General features: G+C 37.0%; 1 protein-coding gene across 1 annotated transcript in view; it reads left to right on the forward strand.

Annotated features, from left to right (window-relative positions):
* Positions 1 to 26,837, forward strand: part of phlpp2 (PH domain and leucine rich repeat protein phosphatase 2) — an 86,036-nt gene that overhangs the window by 38,568 nt on the left and 20,631 nt on the right. Inside the window, exons 4-8 of the mRNA XM_051898501.1 lie at positions 7,825 to 8,015; positions 12,469 to 12,594; positions 17,201 to 17,355; positions 21,388 to 21,534; positions 24,433 to 24,663. Of these exons, the coding sequence (XP_051754461.1) occupies positions 7,825 to 8,015; positions 12,469 to 12,594; positions 17,201 to 17,355; positions 21,388 to 21,534; positions 24,433 to 24,663 (850 nt within the window). The remainder of the gene's footprint in view (positions 1 to 7,824; positions 8,016 to 12,468; positions 12,595 to 17,200; positions 17,356 to 21,387; positions 21,535 to 24,432; positions 24,664 to 26,837) is intronic.

Below are 26,837 nucleotides of genomic sequence, written 5' to 3' on the forward strand. Positions count from 1 at the left end.
CGCATAAGGTGGTTTTTCAGGCAATTCGAAAAAGGAATATTTCGCAAAAGTGCAATGGAAACAGTTTTTTCGCATTTACAGGTCACCTGCCGTATGTAAAAGTCGATCATTTAAGAGGGCGTGGTATCTTTGGACAGAAGACGAGAGTTCTTTATTAAACTCATAAAAGAACATTTTTTTTTTTTTTTTTACAGGACTTCTGGATTCTAAACAACAAATGCCACAGTTTGAATTTATCAAGACCTTGAAGCAGATAGGAGGGAGAAACACCCAGAAATACCTAATATGTGGCCGCTCCCAAATATAAGGGGCTTTTCTTGCCATTAATGCATGGATAACACGCCTACGTCTTTTTTTGATTAAAAATAATGGCTAGTGCAGTGGCTGTGATGTACTTTAACCTACTAACATCCATTGCCATGATTTTTGGAATGACTTATTGCGAAAGGAATAAAAAAGACGTTTTAATCGCATAACATTGGCTAATGGAAACGCCATTACACACTGCATGAAAGGTAATATTCGAAAAAGCATAAATGGAGCATTTTAAAATCTGGATTCATCCCAGCCACAATCAGCAGTCTTTTATCTTAATACAGATGTATTTGAAGTGAGCAGTTTCAGCAGTGACCCTTTTGCTGAATTAATCCATTGTGAGTTTGCTCTGTCTCTCTTTTGGGCTGGATCTTGTGTTGGTCATCCTGGAACCATCCCAGTGTCTTCTCCCACAGGCCGGGCTGGCCTGAAGGTTATTGGTTAGTTTGTGTGGTGTGTGTTTTGTGGTTGTGTTTCTTTTGGCGTCAGCACTTTGGCATTGGTGTGTGATTAGCTCTCGTGTCACTGATTCCCATGACTCATAGAAGTGGTCATCCAGCAGAATGAGCAGAGATGTGCGGTCAGATGTCTGCTGACTAGGCAGGCTTTTACTTTTCTTAGATGTTGGATGGAAATGGGTTCGTTAATGTAGATTTAGTGCCATTGCACGTGTCTATGTGTCTGTGCATGTGAGAGCAGTTTGGAAGGTATCTATCTTATTTTATTTTTTTATTTTTTTTAGGCTTTTGATGAAATGTATTATCTGTCTATTTATGTATTTGCTGTGAAATGACATACAGGTGTTCTTTAAGGAGTCGTCAAGGAAACTGGATGGCCATGTTGCCAAGTAGATTTAAAATGTCTAAAGCAAGATGGAAAATAGTCAAAATCTAGTATAAAATAAGGGTGTTTTTTTCACTAAAACTATAAATACCAAAAATAGCATATACATATTTATCTACATGCATTTTTTTTTTTTTTTTTTTAGTATTTTTACTAAAATATTTTAAATAGGGAAGCAGTGATATTAAAATTCTGGCCGATCCGATAAGCAAACTATAATTTTCCTTTATCAGCCATAACCGATAAATGGGCCATATTAAAATTATATACTATTTTGTCTGAATTAATTTTAAATTAAACTAAAAAACTAAAATTCGTCATTATAAATGCTATGAGTGAATTAAGGCATCACAGAATTGTAATATGCAATATGAAAAATGGATATTCATTTAGAAATTGGTTAGATTACATTTTATATAAAAATTATAAAATTTAGTGTTTACATCAACTGTAAGTAACCGTTAGATGACAGCAAAGGTCGAAATATAAATATCCACTGAAGAAAAAAAAACTCTCTAAAATTTACGGTAACAAAAAAAACTTGCATTGTAAACTGTAAAAAACTGTTTAAAGGTGCAGTAAGTAATTTCTGAGAAACACTGTTGATATTTGAAATCACCAAAACAAACACGCCCCTACCCAAAAGGATCACACTCCTATCTTGATAGCTCCGCCCCCAAATTCACGAATAGGCTATGTAACATAGGTGCCTCCCCCAACATGAGTATATACGACCCCTACTGCTGATTGGCTACAAGTGTATTTTGGTGCTCGGTCCAATCCACTTTCAACAGCGTTTCTCAGAAATCGCTTACTGCACCTTTAGTAAGTAAGTAAAGTTTACATATCTATATATACCACCTTTCACAGACAAGGAGGGGTCACAAAGTGCTTTACAAGAGAAATAGCATCAAAACAAATAAAATAAATATACATTAATATACTATACAAATACCATCAATACAAATTTGATAACAAGCAAAACCATATTGTTGATTAAAAGCTTGTCCAAAAAGTCTTTAGATGTTTTTTTAAAAGATTCCACAGAACCCATAGTTCTCAACGTTAAAGGAAGAGAGTTCCAGAGCCTTGGAGCCAATACACAGATCACCTCTTGTCTTAAGACGTGTTCTGGGAATAGCTAAAAGGTCTTGGCCTGAAGACCTCAGAGACCAACCAGGGGTGTGTGCATGCAATGCAGATCCTGGATGTAAGAGGGTGCTTGACCATGCAAGGTCCTGTAAGTAATAACTAAAATTTTGAAATGCACTCTAAAACTAATAGGAAGCCAATGAAGGGCCTTAAGCCAGGAGTAATGTGCGACTTCCTGCTGGACCTAGTCAAAAGCCTAGCAGCTGCATTCTGTACAATTTGTAATCGATCCATAAAAGCATGAACAAGCATCTCCATTTCTTTTATTGAAACCATAGATTTAATCTTAGCAATGTTCCTGAGATGGAAAAAACAGGAACGAACTACAGACTTTACATGACTGTTAAACACATAGATCTGTTGAAAATGACACCCAAATTTCTTATGTCGCCGCAGTCAGAGGATGATAGACCACCAATGACCTGCCTAATCTTAGGGGTAATGTTGTCTGGGACAATAATCATCACCTCAGTTTTATCTATATTAAGCTGCAGGAAATTGTCTGCCATCCATTTGTTAATAGAGACTAAACAATCCTGCAGAAGAGACAGTTTGTCTAGTCTATCAGGACTAATTTTATAAAGTACAGTAGCAACATTTACAGTAAACATACAGTAAAATGTTTCATTAACTGAAAAAATGTTAATACATCACATTGATAAAATTTGTTTTTACGTGATGATTGTTTTTATAATATACTGACAACCACCTTAAAAACATAGTTGATAAAGAGAAAGTTACATGATGAATCAAAGTTCATCACAAGTAGCTTTTCCACAAGCTGAGGAAAATACTAATATGTATAGACAGTGCACACAAATACAAAATACCGTCATGGCAATAAACATGACTCTAAAATAATGCAGTAATCATTTAATAACGTAAGATAACACAAAACCCTAATGTACATAACTGATAAGAAAAAAAACTAAGAAACAATTATTTCAATGAAAAGCCGTCAAATGTGAACTGTTACAATTCTGGAAATGTCAATTTACGGTTTTTCACTGTAAATTATAAGATTTGACTTTCTCTTCCAAATACTGTACATTGAACAGTATTTTACTTTAAAATTGAAATATCCCATTAGATATATTACAGTTTTTCACCGTATAAAGGGAACTTACCATTAACCAATTTAGCATTTATACAGTCTTTTACCATTAAAATTATATTTTCTTAAAGTGTAGGAGAAAATAGCATGCAGAAAAAAAAACACCTACTATCAACCAATACAGCTAAAAAGTTCTAAATTAATCATGTATATTGTCACCAAAAATCATTGCAAATGATTCATAAATAATAAATAAATAAATAAAAAAGCCAATATAGCCGTTTCATTTGTGATTAAAATATCTTAAAATGTAATAAATATATATTTTTTTTATTCTGGCATTATTTTATAACATCATATATCAACATAGTGCAAATGTTATTAAAATTATGTGTAGAAGTCATTGCTTTGTTATGAGAAAGAATGTCAGGCAAAATGAATTTTATTGATGTCATTCGGAGTAACCAATATAAAAAGACCATTTTGGATCAAGTCGTGCGGTCAGTATCATGTGACTGGATGTGACATCATTCAGACACCTGTAAAGGGCCACATGATCGTGAAGCAAAGTAACTAACTCTCTCTTAACTATTTGAAAAATTCATATTTTCACTTGCTTATACAGATGTCCTGAAACATCAGGTCATTCGGTACAACCGCTATAATACATGGAAAATGTTGTAATATTTTAAAAACTTGTACTAAATATAAAATATTTGATTGTCCTTTTGCTAGCTAGTTAGCAAGCTAGCTAGATATCAGTCTGTTAACACTGTTTGAAAATATCGTCATTCGGTATAACCAAAAGTGTCATTCGGTAAAACCAAAATTTTGGTTAAACCGAATGACTTTTTTGGTGGCAAATTTTGTCCATCTTGTAAAAAATGACAAAAGCAGTGTTAATTGATTATAAAAACATAATCTCATTGTTAACGCTTAATAAAACTTCAAAATTAATTATGTCTCCATAATGTTTTTTACACTTTTAAGAACCTTATTCGTCAATGACCCATATATATATATATATATATATATATATTATTAATATTAATAATATTGCTTTTCGTTCTGGGTTTGGCCTCTCATGCCCAAACAGAAATGCCCCTCTATGGTCCTTCAGCAGAGCTGGAGCTGTCAGTGATCTGACGGCCAGTCCTGCCTCACTCAGACTGTCAGCTCTGTCTGTTGTTCCTCAGCTGTTTTCCAGACAGCACTGAGTCCCCTCACTGAGTCTGATCCGCTGACCCTCGTCTCACAAGAGCTCCAACAAAGAGCCATCAGCGAGTGCCGACTCTCTTGAGACACTCTCTCTGTATTAGCGCATCCCGGCTCACACTGCTCCTCATAAAGTTATAGGTTATAGAAGGATGTAAGGGAAGAAAAGTTGTGGTCTGCCCTTTGTGCTAGTCTGACCAGCAATTAACCTGAGAGTATGGCCCAATGCTGAGCCGGGTCCTCATGTTTGATGTGCCCTTCGGAGGAACCGAAGAGGAGTATGTTATGTAATTAGATGGAGCAAAGCAAGTTTAAAGTGACAAAAGCCTGACGCATTCATCAGGCTAACTGGAGCATCTGGAGCACAGTCTTATGAGGTGTGCAACTACAGTGTGAACTTTCTGTGCAATTTCTTTGTTTATTCATGTGGGTTTCTACCATATTATGTTGTCTTTCTCTGTGTACCACAAAATATTGCCAAGACAAGGTATCACTTTGAGTTGTCCTTGCAGGCTGCAGACAAAAACAAACAAACAATGCAACTAGTGTTGTCTGACTCACAAGCAAATGAGTCTTAAGAGCCAGCTCTTCAAATTAATTGCTCAAAACAAATATTTTTTTTTATTCAGTGTTGTTATTGTTAACTAAAACTACTGAAAATCTTTTTTGGTAAGTGTTTGTAGTTCTTTCTCTCAGTAAAGCTGATAAGTACACAGTCTTGTACCTTTGTATTGTTTGTCCGATTTTCAAATAATTTTTTGCTTCAAATCAAAATTTGTAATGTTATGATTCACCTCGTAGCTGATTGGCTTGGTTCATGGCTTATAACGCTTTAACAAAGACTTTTTTGAAATCCCTATGGGAGAAATGAATGGGAAAAATACTTCCGGAACCAACGCCACTGAAAAAGTGGGCGGGCACTGTTGTACTCTATTTCTGAGATAATTAGTAATTATACATGCAACGTAATGAGTTGACGTGACAATATTACTCTTTGAAATGCACAATTTTTACATAAGACAGTAGGAAGTACACAGTATGTTCTGAACAATGTGCACAGTAATCATTAAGCATGGCTAGTTCCTCTAAATGGCTTATTACTGGCATTCGCACCCAAACTCACGCTAACGCTTGAGTCAGAAGTTGATATGTCAGGCAACTCAAACAAGCAGAACAATGTTTTGAAAGCATCACAGTGTTGACACTCTTTAGGAGGTCAATCTACTCATGGTTTACTTAGAGCTGGTCTAATGACATATTAAGCTGGGATAGGGGACAGTATTTTAATGTACAGAATATTACATACTTCACTATTAAAGGGTTACTTCACCCAAAAATGAAAATAATGTCATTTATTACTCACCCTCATGTCGTTCTACACCCGTAAGACCTTTATTCATCTTCAGAACACAAATTAAGACATTTTTGATGAAATCCGATGGCTCAGTGAGGCCTCCATTGCCAGCAATGTCACTGAAACTCTCAAGATCCAGAAAGGTACTAAAGACTTATTTAAAACAGTTCATGTGACTACAGTGGTTCAATCTTAATATTATAAAGTGACGAGAATACTTCTTGTGCACCAAAAAAACAAAATAACGACTTTTCAACAATATCTAGTGATGGCTGATTTCAAAACACTGCTTTGAAGCTTTACAAATCTTATGTTTCAAATCAGTGGATCGGAGCGCCAAAGTCACGTGATTTCAATAAACGAGGCTTCATTACATCATAACTGTTTCGAAATTTCAATATTTCACGTGACTTTGGCAGTTTGATACGCGATCCGAACCACTGATTCAAAACAAAAGATTTGTAAAGCTTCAAAGCAGTGTTTTGAAATCGCCCATCACTAGATATTGTTGAAAAGTTATTTTGTTTTTTTTGGTGCACAAAAAGTATTCTCGTCACTTTATAATATTAAGATTGAACCACTGTAGTCACATGAACTGTTTTAAATATGTCTTTAGTAGCTTTCTGGATCTTGAGAGGTTCAGTGTCATTGCTGGCAATGGAGGCCTCACTGAGCCATCGGATTTCATCAAAAATATCTTAATTTGTGTTCTGAAGATGAACAAAGGTCTTACGGGTGTAGAATGACATGAGAATGAGTAATAAATTACATAATTTTTATTTTTGGGTGAACTAACCCTTTAAGACGAATGAAATTGTGCTATTGATGTTAATTCACTCAACACTGAATTAAAAGTTGTCCACTCAATTTTAGATATAATGTCATTGGTTAACAACAATTACATAACTATTGCAAAATGTCTTGTTTTTAATGCTCGGACAAATTCTAGCACCATCGAGTTGTTCTACAATTACAAGTTATACTGGTTAATGATTGAGCCATCTGATGGCCCGTCTGCATGCAAGATATTAGTTTCTGTTTCTTTTCCATACTTGCTGCTGCCCACGAATGGTGTGTATGTGTGTACGTGTATATCACTCTGAGCTGACTAATACATGTGACATGGTTTACCACCAGCCCTATTCACCCTTTTTTCACGTCCCACAGCGAGCTCGCACTTCACACTACATATGGACTTCATTAGCACATGAATCTGTGTGCACATGTGTGTGATGTACAGACAGTTGCTCCTTAGGAAGCTCTGTCATGTGCATACACTAGTATGCAAAATTACTTCAGACTAGGGTTGTCATGGTACCAAAAATTCCATAGTTGGTACCAATACCAGTAAAATTTCATGGTTCTTGGTACCAGTTTTACAGTGGCCCAGTAGTGCACAACACAATGAAATTAAAAAAGCAAACATAAGTTCACAACACAATGATTCAAGCCACAGCCCACTAGGGAGCTCAGAGCTCGGTAAAGTTAGATTTCCTTTCCACTATTCTATACAGTCGACAGTCTTACAAAGATATCAGTACCATGATTAGTTTTAAGTATGTAAACATTGTATATCGACATGAAATATTAATTCAAAATCACCTACGTGCACAATAGCTTCATATTTATACCTGTGAATGATTTGATGTGCTGAATGAACTTGGCACGTGTTTTAAATTAGATTTTTCTTTATTGCGGATACATCATTGGCCCAAAACACAGAAAAGCAAACGCACAGAAAGAAACATGCTGACAACCATACAGGACACCTTTGCATTGTGGCATCGACTTCTGCATGGGAAAATATACCTGTTTAGTTTGATAAATGATATCTGTACTGTTAGTGGCAGTGGGTTGATTGCTATGTGTGTGCGTGTGTGTGTCCACACAGAGAAACCGGTAAATGCAGACCAGCAGGAGCGGACTCTTCTGAAGGGCGTGTTCAGCGTCAGGAAGGGGAAAACACAGCTCCATAAATGGGCCGAGCGGCAGGTCATCCTGTGTGGGACCTGTCTTATCGTGGCCTCTGTCAAGGACAGCCTGACTGGCAAAATGCACATCCTACCCCTGGTCGGGGGGAAGGTAGGGGTTCACAGACACCCACACGCACACATACACACCACAGGCTCCGAGAACAGATAACAGAGAGCAGATGCATCAACACAGCTGTGAATAAATGAGGATGAGGATGGAAGGGAGAGAGACACATGCCAATCAGACCTTTCTCTCTAACCTTTGTTAAAGGGGTCATGAACTGCGTTTGTTTTATTGTTTTATACTGTTTCCTGCGGTGCACTTATAATGTTAGTATGCTTTTTACATCAAAAATTGTCATAATTTAGAAATAAAAGGCATTTTTCCTATCCTGATTTTAGCCCTCTTATTTGAACGCTCTGTTTTAAGGGGCGTGTCTGCTGTGAGACTTCAGTGTAAACGCCCACTGCTGTGATTGGCTAACAAGTATTACTCTCTCAAAAACTTTTAGCGTGTTTTTACTATTACAGCTCAAGGTTCAAAGTTAACTAATCGTGAAAAGTGTTGATTATAGCATTACACTTAGATCTATGGCATTATATTTAGATCGTGGCATGATGAACATTGTAGCCAATCACAGACATGGTGTTGAGCGCATGAAAGCAGTGAACTCATCATTGCAACTCAATTTCTGTACACTAATGAATGCTTTCATCATCACTAACAGTGTAAACACGATGAAACTAAGAGATTTGTTGAATAAAAGGGGAGTTTTGCCGCGAATCCAGAACTCAGTCACCGATGAACGCGCTGTTTGATTGACAGCTCCATCGACTGTAAAGGGAGCGTTCTTTGATCGCTTTCTATATAATTGAATTACCGTTTAAGTAACAGATTATTTTCATCCTTCTAAGAGAAACAACGTGAAGTTGACCGCTTAGTCACTGGTTTGATTTACTGACACATAGACAAAGAACATCTGAATGTAAATGAAACATTACATATCAGATCAGGCATTAGAACAGTAGGAGTAACTCAGTTACTTACATGTTGTCGCATTATTGTCGGGTCCATATCGTAAAAGTCTGTTTGCAAAGCCTGCGTCGAAATGTGATTCGATTTACCGAAGAATCCACAGTGAAATGTACCGAATACAAATAAATAAAGCTCAACTGAGACATTCACATTGTTAAAAATAAATAATCATATTCCTCGCATTAGGATCCTTTGAAAGGTAATGTTATTTTTAGTCCTGTATTGCTTTTTCTCTCCTCCTCATCCCACTAACATGCCAGTGGCAGGGCTAATGTTACAATGATGAAGTAGGTGTTGATTTCTTCTGTGGAGGCGGCGTTTCACCTATCTATGATAGGCACATTCTGGGACGAGTCATTCACTGGGCCTGGTGTCAATAAAAGCTTTTAATGGACTAACAAGAAAGTTTTCAGTTCTGAAACTTACAGGATATTCTTATAGTACGATGACCTCATATATCGAAAGCTCAAGGAAAAGTAGATTTCTCAATTCATGACCCCTTTTAAGTCAATGTGAAACAAAAGTTGCAATAGTCTTTTCTTCCCTATTGTGAGTTATATCTGAAATGACTTCTCCAACAAGTAAAAATATAGGGCCGGACTTGACTTTGTCTGTGAAGAATGGTTGGATGGTTGTGGTTTTCTATTGGTGGATCTCATGTGAGTGACAGGTTGTCCCGCCCTCACGCCATCATACACATCATCAGAGAAGAGTTGTCGCTGCAAGAGGAAGGGGGAATTATTTTGATTAAAGATTGAGGCACATGAATTTTAAGAAATAACAATGTGCATGGATAAATCACTTATAATAAACACTGCAATATTCCAACAAACTTTACAGGAATATTCTGGGTTTTCGGCTTCATGTATATGGACAGTATGTGTGGCATGCTGTCGATTACCACAGACAATACTTTCAGCTCGCAGTCATTTCAGTTTCAATTTACAATAATACACTTCAAGTGGACGTCTAGCAGTCGAGCAGCCCAGAGGGTTTAAAAGCAGAAATGTGTTTTTGTTATTCACTTGCATGAATTCTTCAGTCAAAAGTAATGTATGTTACTGGAGTTGTGAATTTCATAATCATCTTTTGGAAGCAAAACTGGTGGAGAAACTTGTTTTACTCTTGTAACTTTTGTGGAAAACAAGTGTGCTTATTGTATTGAATGTGCATTTGTAGTGTACTTCAAATCTTAAATGAATATTTTTAAAAGAACTGGACTTGATAATATAGTATTAATGAAACTAAAGGCCACTTAAGACTGTTTCTTAACAGTCTAGTACACTTTTAAAAAGTGCACTTTGCAATAATGCCAAATTAAAAGTTTTACTTTAAAGTACATTTTAAATCATTGTTTTAATAATCATTTGTCATGCTTAAAAGAAGTACACTTATTTTGATGTGTTCACTAACATATTAAAACACATGTAAAGTACTTGATTATAATTTGACCTGTCTGTTGTTCAATATTACATTTAAAGTTAATAAATTTTAAATGTATTAAATTGCAACTTCATCATTACATACATATTCATATATGTGACATACAAGAAATTACATTAAAGTATATTTTACTATTTTACTCCTAAGTCTTGAAAGCGGAACGCCCATCAAAACGGAGTGTTCGAAAGAGATAGCTTATTACTCCTAAATTAGGATGTAAAACTCTTGATAACATTATGAGTGGACCTCAGAGAACATTATTTAAAAAAAAAAGCAGTTCATGACCCCTTTAAATAACACTTGGCCAAGACAGACATCTAGGGGTCAGTGGCATTTTTTTTTCAATAGAAATGACATCAAAGTATATTGTAAATGCTTGTCAGTACATTCTTAAGTACACTTTAACCACATTTAAAAGACAATAGAAGTAATTATAAAATTAAATAAAGATATGCTTAAGTCCTTCTTAAAGGATTAGTCCACTTTCAAATAAAAATTTCCTGATAATTTACTCACCCCAATGTCATCTAAGATGTCCATGTCCTTCTTTCTTCAGTCAAAAAGAAATTAAGGTTTTTGATGAAAACATTCCAGGATTATTCTCCTTATAGTGGACTTCAATTGGCCCCAAACGGTTGAAGGTCAAAATTACATTTTCAGTGCAGCAAAGTTTGAACGAATTGTTACATACTTGCACTAGCATATTGTATATGACAATTTAGTTCAAACTTTGGCCTGTGGAGGACAGTAATACACATAACAGTGTCTACACTGCTGGAATTCTAATAGAGAAGAAGAAAAGAGCTAGTTCAAGACGAGCGTCTATGGTTAAAACGTATATAATTTTTAAAAAATTTTTTAGAAAATGACTTATCGTTTCGCTAGATAAGACCCTTATTCCTCGTCTGGTATTGTTTAAAGCCCTTTGAAGCTGCACTGAAACTGTAATTATAACCTTCAACCGTTTGGGGCCAATTGAAGTCCACTATAAGGAGAATAATCCTGGAATGTTTTCATCAAAAACCTTAATTTCTTTTTGACTGAAGAAAGAAGGACATGGACATCTTGGATGACATGGAAGTGAGTAAATTATCAGAAAAATTTTATTTGAAAGTGGACTAATCCTTTAAGTGGTCACAAAAACACTCTTAAAGGCACAATATGTAAGCTTTTTTAATTCAAATGGATTTTTGGATTACAGGTTATATATTTTGTTGACTTGTGTTCTTACATTATCCCAGATGTTTCCAAGAATGTTTAAATCCAGAGAAATAAGCAATTTTAACCAGGACATGGACCGTGTCCATGCGTTACCCTCGATTTCTTGATTTTTTTTTAATTTTTTAAAATTTTTTATTTTTTATTTTTTATTTTGTAGAAACAATGGAAACACCAAAGACGCTTTAACATATTATGTGTTTTATTAGACAGTTGAGCAACTGTTTGGATACATTCATCGACAGAAAACTAATCATGTTATATAGCTCAACACAGCTTTTGAGCCGTTTGCCGCACTCGTCTCTAATTAGCAATCACTCCAGCGGCCTCGTTCCACTCCAACGGCTTTTAGCCACACCCTGCTTCATACTACAGTAATGTTAATAAATCTTTTAGCTCATCCATGAACATGATTTCTGCCTGAGTCCCGTCGTATTCATTTCCTCCAGCTGTAGACGTGAAGACAACACCTCCCATGATTCCGTGAAATAAAGGCGTCATCAAGCTACACCTTTCTTTTGAATAAGTGACCTCTAGCAGCGAAAAATTACATATTGTGCCTTTAAGTTCAACTAATTGCATTTAATATAAATTTAAACTATAATACATTTTCATTTAATTGCAATTAACATGAAATTAAATGTCCAAAAGCATTACATTCAGTTCGCACTTAAGTATATTCTTTTAAAGTGTATTATTTCCGTAATATCAGTAAATATTTAGGTTGACCCTCTGAGGAAGAGCTAACTGCTGGATTTAACCCTATTTGGTTGACCTTTAGCCAAGGTTCATGACATAAGTGTTTTTTCAAAGCATATAGTGTCTTCATTACCAACAAAGTTGACATGTCCCTTTCTTGGCTCAGGTGGAAGAGGTGAAGAGGAGGCAGCACTGTCTGATGTTCAGCTCCGCTGGTCCGCAGGCCCAGACCTACTACGTTAACTTTGACACGCTGGCCGACTACCAGCGCTGGCATCGGCAGGCTTCTAAAGTGAGTGAATGTGCTTTATCTAATCTAGACATGCATTAAGATTTCATTAGGAAACCCACAGTGATTCAACAGTGGATCGGAGTTTTATCTTCCATCACTTTTCCAATAAAAAACCCTCACAGATTGTACATGTTTGTATTTTGAGTATGGAAGGACACACCGTAACTGCCGCCTGCAGTGAACAGCTTTGCTGAAACAGCTGTCTGTGTTTTCACTTGTTTTAAACACACACATTTATTGTCCTGAACTCGTATGTTTGTTTTGTGTTTCTTTCTTGTTGGGCTTCTCTGCGCTCTGTTAGTCCTCATTTGTCTTAATCACCTAATTAATTGGCATTCCAAACTCTGGCTGCGTCTGTGTAGTCTAATGAGGTCTGACCATCTCTGGAGAGCACAGCTAACTCTCCTACACCAGAAACTTCCTGAATAATGCAAAACGCGTTCTGAACAATTGTGTGCGAGGGTGATCCTGAGGTAAAGGGCTGTTTGAGGTGGCATGATAGATGAGAGACAGAGCGTTTGTGTGTGTTGTGTGTGTGTGTGTGTCTGCTTAATGTGCATGGCTACAGCCGCTGTGCTGTGGGGTCTGACTGGCTCAGTAATAAAAGAGCCTTTCAATCAAGTCCAAATCATTGTTGACTAAAACTAACAATAATTTTCATCAATTGAAGTAAAGCTGAAATAAAATATAAATATTAGATGGAAAATTTTGACTTGGCAACTAACTGAAATTAAGTTAAAGTTAAAGTTTTTTTACAATTTATAAATTGTTAAAAAAATAAAGCTAAATAGAAATATATAAAAAGCTAATTCAAATAATAGTATATAAATAATACTTAAATAACACTTAACCAAGTCAGACATCTAGGGGTCAGTGGCATTTTTAAAAATCATGTGCAAACCTTTAAAAAAACAACAACAAAAGTTATGGTTTAATAACTTTGAAAATGTCAAGTAGTGTGACTATTAAGTAAAACAGCAATAACAACCACAATTTTCTTTACCTTGAATACATTTCCAAAAGTAAAAATATTTTTTACAGATATCATGAAAGTTGTTTCCACATGAAATAAAAAATAAAAAGGTAATTGCGACTTTTTTTTAATCTCACAATTCATACTTTTTTTCTTGCAGTTGTGTGATATAAAGTCAGAATTGCATGTTATAAATTCAGAACTGTGAGAAATAAACACAATTGCGAGTTATAAAGTCAAAATTGTGAGATTTAAACTCGCAGTTGCGTGTTATAATGTCCAGTTGTGAGGGGGAAAAAGACTGACGTTTTTTCTCAGAGATAATAATAATAATTAAAAAAAGATTATGCCAAACTACTGTCTTTTTCAGCCTCTTATTGAGTCTCTTTTACCTTTTTTCTTTTGATTCAATGACTAAATGTCCGACAACTAATTTTAGTTTAGAAATTGAAAATATGTTCATCATAGAATACCTGTATTCTGGTAAATGTCTGTATGAATTGCATTTTATTAATATGTTTTAAAATTAATTAATAGCTGTAGACAAAAATATGAGCATGACATCATTGACCCTTAGCATTAGTCCGTCCCACGGACTCCATCCATGTGAATTAACCAGCACACTCAGATTTTGTTCCAGTGATGTAATGACAGTGTGCTTCATTTCACTGATCTGAGTTTGGCTCATGCTGCAGTGCCTGAATGATGTCACCGCTGAGCTCTTCAGCCATTCTCAAGCAGTGCTTTTGCAGCTTTAAAATCTGATTGAACAATCCACACTTTAACGTAGATGGTAAAACGAGTTATATATTAATTGCTATATAGATTGGTGACTGTAAGCAGCCTACAGTTAATGTATTTCTTGCTGAAAAAAATATAGTTCTTAGTATTAACCCTCTAAAGCCTGACATATGAAATAAAAGTCAGATTTTTTTTTATAGGAACTGTTTATTGAACATTTAGACAATATATGTATTTGTATATATTTTTATAAAACATGAAACAGTCACAGGTGAAGTGAATATTGTTGATCATCTCTTAACTAGGCCACATATTAAGGTGTGGGTAGATTAGATGGTAAGCAAACAATCAGTTCTTGTAATCAGTGTGTTGGATGCAGGAGAAATGGGCAGGAACAAAGATCTTGGCGACTTTTACAAAGGCCAAATTAGGGGCTTTCGCACCGGAGGAACCTTTTCATAGTTCCTATAACTATTGGCTGAAGTACCCGGATTTTTGCCGTGTTTGCACCGCAGGAACCATTTTAGTTCTAGGAACTCCTTTTGGGGGAACTAAATTAGCTCCTATTTCAGAGTAGTGTCTAAACCAGCACTATAGGAACTATCAGTGACATGAGTGTACGTTGATTGGTCAAACGCATGTCAAACACCGGCACCCGGCATTTTTTAAAAAAGCCGTGTAAACATATTTACTTCACGAACATGGAAAACAGCGATAAAGGCATATACCTGTTGTCTGCAGGGTTGTGTTCTTTTCACTACCTCGATGATATGTAATACTGAAAGTTGTCATAGGAGATTTTGTCTCTTAGCCCTACTTTTTTGCCCTTTTAGTTGCGTAAATTATGCGTTTACATTTCATCTCTGTTATCTCGAATCCCACGACACACCACAAACACAGCTCCAATCACGGTATCCTCCACCCACCGTTTTTTAGCATTTGTAAATGCCGTGCTTAAAGAAGCCGCTGTCGGCCGCTTTATAGTTCTTATTCCTGGTGCGAATGCAACCAGGAATATGGCCCGGGGGAGAAATTAGTTCCTGGGGAACTATCCTAGTGGCTAGTTCCTATAGAACTATTCAGTGCGAAAGCCCCTATTGTTATGGCACGGAAATGGGTCAGAGTATCTCTGAAACGGCAAAACTTGTGGGTTGCTCCCAGGTCAACAGTGGTGAGAATTTACCAACAGTGGTCTGAGGAGTGGGAGTACAAGGCTCATCGATGCACTAGGACAATGAAGGCTATCTTGTCTGGTCTGAACCAACAGAAGGTCTGCTGTGGCACAAGTCACACAAAATTTTAATGATGGAAACAGGAGGAATGTGTCACAACACATAGTGCATCACACTCTGCCTCGTATGGGGCTGCGTAGCCGAAGACCAATCACAGTGCCTATGACAACAGTCAAAAGCACCTACAATGCAGCATCATTCATGTGGGTGTAAATTTGACACATGCCACCTACCTAAACATTGTTGCAGACCAGGTTAACCCTGGTGGAAGTGGCCTTTTTAAACAGGATAATGCACCCTTCAACACTGCACACATTGGGCCTCATTCATGAAACTGTCATAAATATATGAGTAAACACATAGTAATTTGCGCGTAAAACTGACCTTCCCGAAAACTGTCCTCCAGATTCAGAAACACTTCGTTAACATTAGATTTGATAGTTAAACGTGTGTATGTTAATGAATTCCATTCATTATTAGGACTAAAATTATTATTATCATTTGTAATTAGGGCACGCATTCACGCTCATTCACAATTAGCATAATCCCCGCCTATGAATTACAACTATGCAAATTACGTGTTCACGAACGCTCTGGAATCTTCCGAACTCCCCTCATGATTGGCTCCAGTATTTTGCATAAATGCAAAAGAAACTAATAGGCCATATGCCTAACAATAAATATTCAATTAACATTTGTCCAACAAAGCACTTTTAGCCAGCTGAAAAAATGCCTGGGAGGAAAAACGGCTGGGGGCGTTTCCAGCTGAGATGCTTTGGTTGCTATGATTTGGAACATCCACGGCAATAACGTGTTAATAGTATCTAATTTTGAAGAATATTACTGAGTGTAAAAATGCAGTAACCAGCAATATTAGCTTCTCCATTGATGTTCAGTCGTTGTACAATTAGGATGATTGGTCGGTGTAGTATTTGTCCCGCCCCTCCTCCACTGTGATTGGAAGGCTGGGTAAAAGTGAGATTGGGCAAACAAGCTTGTGAAAATTTAGAACAGCTTTACAAATGATTTACACACAAAATTGTTCTGCTCATGTTTCATGAATGAGGCCCAATGTTCAGGAATGGTTTGAGGAACATGATGAAGAGTTCAAGGTTTTGCCTCGCCTCTAAATTCCCCAGATCTCAATCAAATTGAGCATCTGTGAGATGTGCTGAACCAACAAGTTCGGTCCACGGCAGCTCCACCTCGCAACATACAGGATTTGAAGTCTGCATGTATCTATTTTTTTGAGTATTATATTTGATACATCAGGATTTTATGGCTCATATAATATGGAGTTCATAGTTGAGAAAGAAAAAAACCCCATCTCTGCTTATTTGTAACATATTTATTATGTTTATTAAATTATTATTTTTTTAATGTACGGGTTATATTCATTTATATTCATAGTTTTTTATTTATATTTAATGTATATTATTTTGTTACATAACATTGGTTGTCTTTTATCATTGTTCCATCATTTTATTCAAGCAATGAACCATTCTAGCCAAATGCCAATACATTGATTTTCTTATGGTTAGGCTTTATGTCATGCATAACTTTATTTTGATATTACCATTATAACATCATTTGCATTTTATAGGCTGCAGCAGAATAGTGATCATGTTGATGAGGTGTGCATTTTCACAATGTCATGTAGGTGGTGTCTCAGACTATAAGTCTGGTGGATTTATCCTGCTACAGTCTGGAGGAAGTGCCCGAGTATCTCTTCTACTGCCAGGATGTCACACACCTCAACCTACGCCACAACTTCATGAGGCTGGATGGCCCTGGAGGACTCAGCAACTTCAACAGGTGAATTCAGCTTTAGATGCTCTTTACAATTTTTAGGCTTACTAGAATCTCTTACGATGTTCAATGAGGTTCCACGATGGTTTGGCTGCTGTATGTAGATTGTTGACAGAAAAGCAGCTATAATTTCTGTTTTCCTGCTAGGTGTACTTCAGAAAAATATCTTACTTGAATGCTCTTTACATAATCACAAACTTGTGCATAAATTTCGTCTGTTGTTTCCGTTGGGATGCGGTCTCTCGCTGCGCTGCCATGCACACAGAGAAGAGCTATTTATTCTGTACATGCACTTATGTCAATGACAGCCGCTTCTGTGCAAACACAAGCAATAAGAGCATCACTAAATGGGAACTTACAGGAGGGATGATGCTATCGCACGTTAATCATCAACTATGATTAGTGGTGTTTAAATCGGTATGGTTATCATTAGATGGGCCATTAGACACAGCAGACACGGCAGTAAATGTACTGTGTATGCCAAAGAAATGTTCTGGTCATATTTCACCCCAAAATCAAAAGAATAAAAAAATAAGACTTAAGTTTTTATTTTAAGTGATCCTTGATTATGATTTCACTTTTTTAATTTTAGTTAGTGTGTAATGTTGCTGTTTGAGCATAAACAACATCTGCAATGTTACGACACTCAAAGTTCAATGCAAAGGGAGATATTTTCTACTACAACGACTACAACGAGCTTCTTCCCGGGTTGGTGACATCACAAACCCCAAAATTTACATAAACCCCGCCCCCGAGAACACACAACAAAGGGGGTGAGGCCATGTTGGGCTGCTTTAGAGAAGAGGAAGAGTTGTTGTAGTAGAGTGTTGTTACCATGCCGTCATTTTATGCCGAACTGCTTCACAAACGAGGGTCAATTCAACACTGGATTTGCACAAAAGATTAACATGACGGCACATGCTAGTCAATGTTACTCCATAAACTCCATAAATTTATCCATTAACCATTCAGAAACGGACAGTTTCATTCTAAAAGTTGTAACTTCTTCCTGAGTCTCTCCATCAGTGTCCGACTCTGGTTTGAACAATGTAAGGCTGAACACCATTACTGACAACTGTCATTTTGGCTGCGTGAGATTCTCCAGCTTTGTTGTTGTTGAGCAACCAAAGCGTGAGTTGTTAAAGCTCCGTCCTCTTCTGGAAAGCGGGCCAGGAGCAGCAGCTCATTTGCATTTAAAGGGACACACAAAAACTGTGTGTTTTTGCTCACACCCAAATGGGGCAAATTTGACAAGCTATAATAAATGATCTGTGGGGTATTTTGAGCTGAAACTTCACAGACACAATCTGTGGACACCAGAGACTTATATTACATCTTGTATTGCATTATAGGTCCCCTTTATAAAAATAAGTATATTTTTGAAAAGTTTTATAGTTTATTAAACCTTTAGACAACATATTAAAAGAAAGGTGCATACGTGTACCTCAAGTTTATGTAGACCCAAACTGAGCAAAAATATGCGTTTTGGTGCAGTTTTGGTTCCAAATAAGATTAAATTTTGTAGTTTAAGTTGAGATTTTATAACAGACTACTGATATAAAATGCTTATAAATATCAGTTGTCACTCTATCTCTGTCTTAAGATAATATTTAAATGCTTATGTTTTGTGAGTTTTATGATAAAATCTCTGTAGTTTTTTATGTGGGAGGCAAAACATATAATGCAATGCAATGTAATGCACAAATAAAAGTTCCTCAAAAGCCTGATGGATCATATTTGGTACTCACATTTTAACATAATTTTTCTAAAAAAAATTATGTATGAGTTATCAAGTAATTTAAAGTTGCTTCGGTCCATTAAGTGTTCCTCTTGTAATATTACAGTAACACTTTACAATAAGGTTTCATTAGTTAACATTAGTCAACTACTTTAGATAACATGAAATAGGAATGAACAATGCAATACAATACATTGAATCAATCAGACGCCAGTAGGCATGTAGTAGATTGTGTACAACAGGTTTTGATCGTGTTGATAATTTAGAGGCCTTAGAAATTTGTGTATCAAATATGGTACAGTAGGCTTTATGGGGTTAAACGCCTTATTTTTGGGGTGAAATATTGCCTCATGAAAGAAGCTTCTCTGCCATGTTACTATTTGCGAGAGCTTTCACACATGCTTGCTCCATTATGCCTCTCCTTTCTGGTCTTTTCTCCCTCTAGCTCCCCCCTCCATCTCTCTCTCTCTCTCTCTCTCTCTCTCTCTCTCTCTCTCTCTCTCTCTCTCTCTCTCTCTCTCTCTCTCTCTCTCTCTCTCTCTCTCTCTCTCTCTCCGTTCATCTCAGCTGTGACATATATTTAGTAACTGTGTGTGGTGGGTGGTGCAGGATGCGTAGGATGATGGTGGTGGTGGTGGTGGTGGTGGTGGGGTGATGTGTGCGAGAGAGGCGAGAGCTCAGCATATGTTCTGAGTCAGGCTGCCACCTCCACCGCTGTGTCATTGCTTTACCTCCCATCCACATCATTCATGGCAGGCTCACTCTTAGCACATCGGACCACATATAGCTGCAGCCTCTGATATTTAGGTTTCATGCTATAGATATTTTTGTGTCGCTGCAAGATGCCTCGCTCAGGGGTGTTTGCCATGTCAGACGGTTTCTCTGGGCTGGATGAGCGCTCTTTGGCAGTCATTCGTCCATGAAGAGCCCCGTCTGACAGCGTCATTTGCCTGTGGTAACAAGGATACAAAGGCCATTGAGCCAGTTACCGGAAACAGGAGTGTGGGAAACTGGACAGGAGAGACCAGGATGGGCATGCAATGATGTCATTTTGTTTGAAACGATACGATAAGATACTACTTTATTAATCCCCAAAGGATAAATTAAGCTTTTACAGCAGCAATAACACACACACACACACCAATAAAACAATGTTGAAAAGACACTTTGGGAGGAATAGTCGTATATACAGCAAGTGGTTATTTTATGAGATCAGGCTTACAGTTTTTGCCTGGAAGATGTACACTACCATTGAAAAGTTTGGAGTTGGTAAGAGTTGGAGTTGTTTTTTTTTTTTGTTTTTTTTTGTGTTTTGAAAGAGAGAAATTAATACTTTTTTTCAGCAAGTAGACATTGAATTGATCAAAATTGACAGTAAAGACATTTATAATGTTACAAAAAGATTTCTATTTCAGTTAAATGCTTTTCTTATTTAACTTTCTATTCATCAAAGATTCCTGAGAAATGTATCACGTTTTCCACAAAATTATTACGTAGCACAACTGTTTTCAACATTGATAATAAAAAAATAAATGGGAAGTTTGTAAGATTTTTTTTTTTTTTTGAATTTTTTTTATTTTTTTTTTTTATTTGAAATAGAAATTTTATGTAACATTGTGAATTTAAAGTGTCCTAGCTGAATAAAAGTATTAATTTCTAACTTTTGAACGGTAGTGTATATGTTGTACCTTGTATGACTTAAGACTTGAACATATAGTAATGCAGAGATAAATTTATATGGCAGATTACTTATTTATTTTTAATATTTATAGAAGGTGTTTGATGATTTTTCTTGTCCTTTTGCCTATTTTCATGCCCACAAAATTCACTGAAAGTCTCACCATGGGATAATAAAGATAACTACTAAAAGACTACTAAAGATGAATACTAATTTTGTCTCCCAGAAGAGATATTGTCTACATTAGGATCAAAACTGTCAGACATCTCCATTGCATGTCTCTTTACTTAATTTGACTCCTTTACAGAAATGTACCATGGGAACCTTAGTTTCAGCTCAAATACCACATTTATGACCAAATAAATAAATTAATAATTCATATAAATATTTATTCAAGTTAATTAATTATTATTAAATGAATAAAATAGACAAGAATAGACAAGAATGCTGGCCTTATATATTTAGAGAAACAGTTAGGCAGGCTTCTTCTACTAAAGACTTGCTTGCCCTCTAAATGCATTTGTTGTAAGTCCATTATGCATAAGTGTTTCTCATGTCTCATGATAGAGTCATATCATCAGGAAATAACCTTGTCCATTAAGAGCACTGAATGTTTCCGCAGATTTGCCCAGCTGAAGAGCTTAAACCTTTCTCACAATGGGCTGGGCGTATTCCCGGAGTCGGTGTGTGAGATCCTGACACTGACGGAGCTCTATCTGTCCTGCAACGGCCTCAGCGCCATCCCGCCCCGTGTCGACAACCTCCAGAGGTCAGCGCACATTACACGACTCTACTGTGCACAACACACCATCTGCGCCTGCTCTTTTGGGCAGATTTTAACCTGCATATAATACGGTTTGTTGCTGTTGTTGTAGCTGATCTAAAGGAGAAAATATGTGCTTGTCCTTTTTGTTGTTGCCAAAATGGCCTCTCTTTTTGTAATCAGCCCAACTTTTCTAAGTGCACAAATGTGCCTTGTAGGTCATTTGAAAAACATCGCACAACATAATGAGCGTGATTATGGGTTATAATCTAAATAATCCTTTGATTTGCATGATTGTATTTAAAATATTCAGTGCTTTATAGCACCGCTGCTCCTGCAATTACAGTCAGTGTGGTACCAAAGAGCCTGTCAAGCAAAGTTCTTTTTTTTCCCCCCTAAATGAGCCAGTAAAATGCATGAAGTTCAGCCGTGCATATTACGCCACCAGATTAAATCAAGCATAAAAATCAGCCTAGTTTTACTGCTCTCTGCTCAGCTTATATGAGGTGCTTTGAGCATGTAGGAGGCCTGCAGTGGAATCTTACTGGATAGTGCTGACTGTATCTGTCAATATTAGTGTCCTGAAAATGATCAGCATCAGGATATTATATTATATTATATTATATTATGCAGAATGCATGGCCTCTCATAGAATGTTGCTTTCATAAATATACCCTAATATTACATTACATTTACATTATATTATATATTATATTGTCATTCATTTATGTTCATTTATTAAAGCAACATTCTAAAATTAAAGCAACATTAAAAAATGGGCAAGTGTAAGGATTTGAGCAAGTTTGACAAGGGCCAAATTGTGATGGCTAGACGACTGGGTCAGAGCATCTCCAAAACTGCAGCTCTTGTGGGGTGTTCCCAGTCTACAGTGGTCAGTATCTATCAAAAGTGGTCCAAGTGGTCAAAGTGGCTGGGAACAGGGTGGAGACTCTGGATCTGTGCTGCCTGCTACAGTGGTGAACCGATGACAGGGTCATGGGCGGCCAAGGCTCATTGATCCACGTGGGGAGCGAAGGCTGGCCCGTGTGGTCCGATCTAACAGACAAGCTACTGTAGCTCAAATTGCTCAAGAAGTTAATGCTGGTTCTGATAGAAAGGTGTCAGAATACACAGTGCATCACAGTTTGTTGCGTTTGGGGCTGCATAGCTGCAGACCAGTCAGGGTGCCATGCTGACCCCTGTCCACTGCCAAAAGCGCCAACAGTGGGCACGTGAGCATCAGAACTGGACCACGGAGCAATGGAAGAAGGTGGCCTGGTCTGATGAATCACGTTTTCTTTTACATCACGTGGATGGCCAGGTGCGTGTGCGTCGCTTACCTGGGGAACACATGGCACCAGGATGCACTATGGGAAGAAGGCAAGCCGGCGGAGGCAGTGTGATGCTTTGGGCAATGTTCTGCTGGGAAACCTTGGGTCCTGCCGTCCATGTGGATGTTACTTTGACACATACCACCTACCTAAGCACTGTTGCAGACCATGTACACCCTTTCATGGAAACGGCATTCCCTGGTGGCTGTGGCCTCTTTCAGCAGGATAATGTGCCTTGCCACAAAGCAAAAATGGTTCAGGAATGGTTTGAGGAGCACAACAACGAGTTTGAGGTGTTGACTTGGCCTCCAAATTCCCCAGATCTCAATCCAATCGAGCATCTGTGGGATGTGCTGAACAAACAAGTCCGATCCATGGAGGCCCCACCTCGCAACTTACAGGACTTAAAGGATCTGCTGCTAACATCTTGGTGCCAGATACCACAGCACACCTTCAGGGGTCTAGTGGAGTCCATGCCTCAACAGGTCAGGGCTGTTTTGGCAGCAAAAGACGGGCCAACATTTATGCATTTTACAGTTAATAAAAAATGGTTTACATAAGAAATGTAGTTATAGCATAACTGTAAGTGATATTGTAGATATGCTACATGGCCAAAACTATTTGGAAAAAAGGTTGGGATCTGGGGCAAGGATAAAACAATTAAAAAGATGGTAAAACCAAGAAATTTTTAATGCGACATCTATGTTATAAAAAGTTGTTGATTTTTGTAAATCTTTATTTACTAATAGGCTATTTACTATTAAAATAGTAATAGTAAATAGCCCCCTCCCTCAGAGCTGTAAATATTAACAAATAAACAGTATTGACAAAAATGTGGAAACCAGCTTCTATAATATCATAGTAACCAGTGTTAGGGGTTACTCATTACAAGTAACTTGAGTTGAGTAATCAGATTACTTTTTCAAGTATCTGGTAAACGCATTACTTTTTCAATTTACAACAAAATATCTAAGTCACTTTTTCACATTTATTGACTGACAGCTCTCCTGCCTCCATGCTGAGAGAAATAAAGTTCAGAGGTGTTGTGTGCTGTATGAACATGATAGTTATTGTAGTTCTAGACTAAATGTGAACATGCATTTACTCATCTCACTTGCCCGAAAACATTCAGTATTCCTCAAAATGAATAAAAACCTGTAATAATTAACTATATTAAATTATACAAATATACGTTATGTATTTAACCTCACTTTATTAACCAATGTCTTTGCTGCTGACCTTCAGTGATCTGATTCAACCATACTAATAAGCAAAATGCATTTCCTTCAGCCTGAGGCTTATTCATTTCACTTTTGGTGTGAAAGGGCCTTAACATTTTCCAAAAATAGAACCAAGCCCAGCCCAGGTGAGAAAAAGTAACACAAAAGTAATGTAACGCATTACTTTTCATAAAAAGTAACTATTAGTTACTTTTTTAGGGAGTAACACAATATTGTAATGCATTACATTTAAAAGTAACTTTCCCCAACACTGATGGTAACCACTTTATCATTTTCCATATCTTAAAAGGGAGTCCGTTTGGCTGTGAATTCATAGACCATTATCTCTTCAGCTTACAGACACTGTGTTTGGATGGGAATCGCTTGGATTCTCTTCCAGAGGAGCTGGGCAGCCTCGTACAGCTCTGCAGCTTGGGACTTTCCTTCAACGATTTTCCTCAGATCCCCAGCGTGGTGGAGCGGCTCTGCGCCCTGGACAAGCTGGCGATGGCTGGGAACAGGGTGGAGACTCTGGATCTGTGCTGTCTGCTACGAATGAGTCACATTAAGAGTATTGATTTACGGTGAGCTATTATAAACATCTTCCTCTTTCTCTCTCTCCATCCATCTATCTATCTATGTGCGTCATGCTGTCGGGCTCCTTCTGTTCCTCCTTTCTCTCTCTTTTCTGTCTGTCACCTGTCTGTATGATATTACTCTCAGCTCAGACTTTATGCATAATGCAAGATCAATATACAATAGTAATGAAATAAGATCACCTATCAGTAAATCACAGAGCTGACAGCAGCACAGCTCTATTTGTTCTCACAGGTGGCCCTGTCGCTAGTCTCATGCAGCCAGACTACGGCATTAAAATCTGGTCCTCTTTGTAGATTATTCTGGCAAAAAAATGCCCATTTTGAAAGGATGAGACCATCTGTCTGACATGTAAAGCGTCCAGACACAGTTTGCTGTTTTTATATCATACCACAATAATACATTGGTGCAAAAAAAAAAAAAAAAAATTAAATTAAATAATGACCTGGCATTCTCTGATAACATTTGTACAGAAAACACTGATAAATTATGGAAAATGTGTATTTATAAACAAAATTTCTATCTGTTAGAAACTGATTCTAGTCAGAGATTTCTAGTTTACCTGCTATTACACTACTGTTCAAATGTTTGGGGTCAGTTTTTTTATATATATAATATTATATTTATATTTTATATTATATATTCCTATATTTTGAATCCAGTGATTTATTTTACCTTATTTTATCTTCAAAAGCATTATTGTATCAACCCTTGTAAACATAACTTATCATCATAAAATAAATCATAATCTGTGTACTTCCAGTTTCATAAAAGCAGCCAATCAGGTTGGAAATGTTGATTTTGGTTAGTGTTTGCTATTTTTGAGTGCAATATGCATCATACGGTTTGTAAACGGACTGTGGGCGGTCTGTGGACCAACTGTCTGAGGTTTAGACTGCCCTGTCACTAACAAAGTCACGATTGCTCTTCTCATAAAGTCATTTTTAAACAGCCTGTGGTTTTGATCACAGCTCACAGTCTGTGACTCACCTGAGAGAGAGAGAGAATGAGTGAAACAGACTGAGGTTTGAGGATTTTCAGGGTCCTGACTGCACCTGCTGTGGATTAGATATCCAGCCCGGCTCATAACGCAGAGCTGAGCTGTGGTGGGAACTCACGCGGGGTCTGAAACACTCCCTGGCTGAGGCTGAGCGAAAGAGGGAGGCGTCTGTCACCTGAACGAGCTTTTCTGCTGGATTATCCCACTGCTCTTGACACGAGTCACCACTCAGATTCCTCACATATTCACCGATCTCAAGGGCAGAATGTGTGCAAACAGCAGATGTGAGTGGGAATTTGAGTTCATGGGGGGCTGCGAGAAGCAGAAAGGTTTAATGCCCTTATCATTTGGCTGTGATAGTCATTAGCGAACTGTGGCGTCTCTCGTAACGGGAAGCCGTTCGGTTAAGTTCTGTTTCAACAGATGGCAGGAGAAGCAGGGGAACGTAGATGAACCACTGTAAAGGTCATTTCTGGTTCTTTCAGTTCTGATCTGCATTTACAGACCCTGACAGAATGTCACCCAAGTGTCAATGCCATATGTATTTGTATATGCAATATCTTGAAGAATATGTAATGCATTTGCTATTTATAATGTACTGTGTGTATGTATGTATACACATTTGCAACCTTTATTATTTGGGAATGTATTGTAAGTTATATCTAGGAAGTGTCTATACACACTTGTTGCTTATCTGTCATGTCGGAATGACCCTTATTCTGTGTTTCTGATGTCTAAAAAGACTGGTAAACTGGAAACTGATTTTTATGAAAGCTCTCACTTTACCTTCATGACTCAAATAAATCAGTGAATCATTTTTTTTAACTAGTTCATTTACGTGTACCATTCAAACTGACCCATTTACTACAACAGTATTTATTATAATTCAATTCAATATTTTGAAATTGAATTATATTATAATAATATTAAATAATATTTAATTATTTGTGTTATTGCATATGCAGTGTAGCTTTTTTTTTTTTTGGTTGCACAAGCAAAATATACAGTACAAACATATTTTCTGAGTATAAAATGTAACTATTTATTATAAGATAACAAGGAAATTTTCTCAATTTTTATTGTCTTGGAGCTCTACTCTTTTTTTTTTCTCTGTTTTTATTTGTTCACCAACATATTTTTACTGTTTAGATTCTTCTTCAT

The sequence above is a fragment of the Ctenopharyngodon idella genome, chromosome 7, assembly GCF_019924925.1.
Source record: "Ctenopharyngodon idella isolate HZGC_01 chromosome 7, HZGC01, whole genome shotgun sequence".
NCBI classification, from domain to species: domain Eukaryota; kingdom Metazoa; phylum Chordata; class Actinopteri; order Cypriniformes; family Xenocyprididae; genus Ctenopharyngodon; species Ctenopharyngodon idella.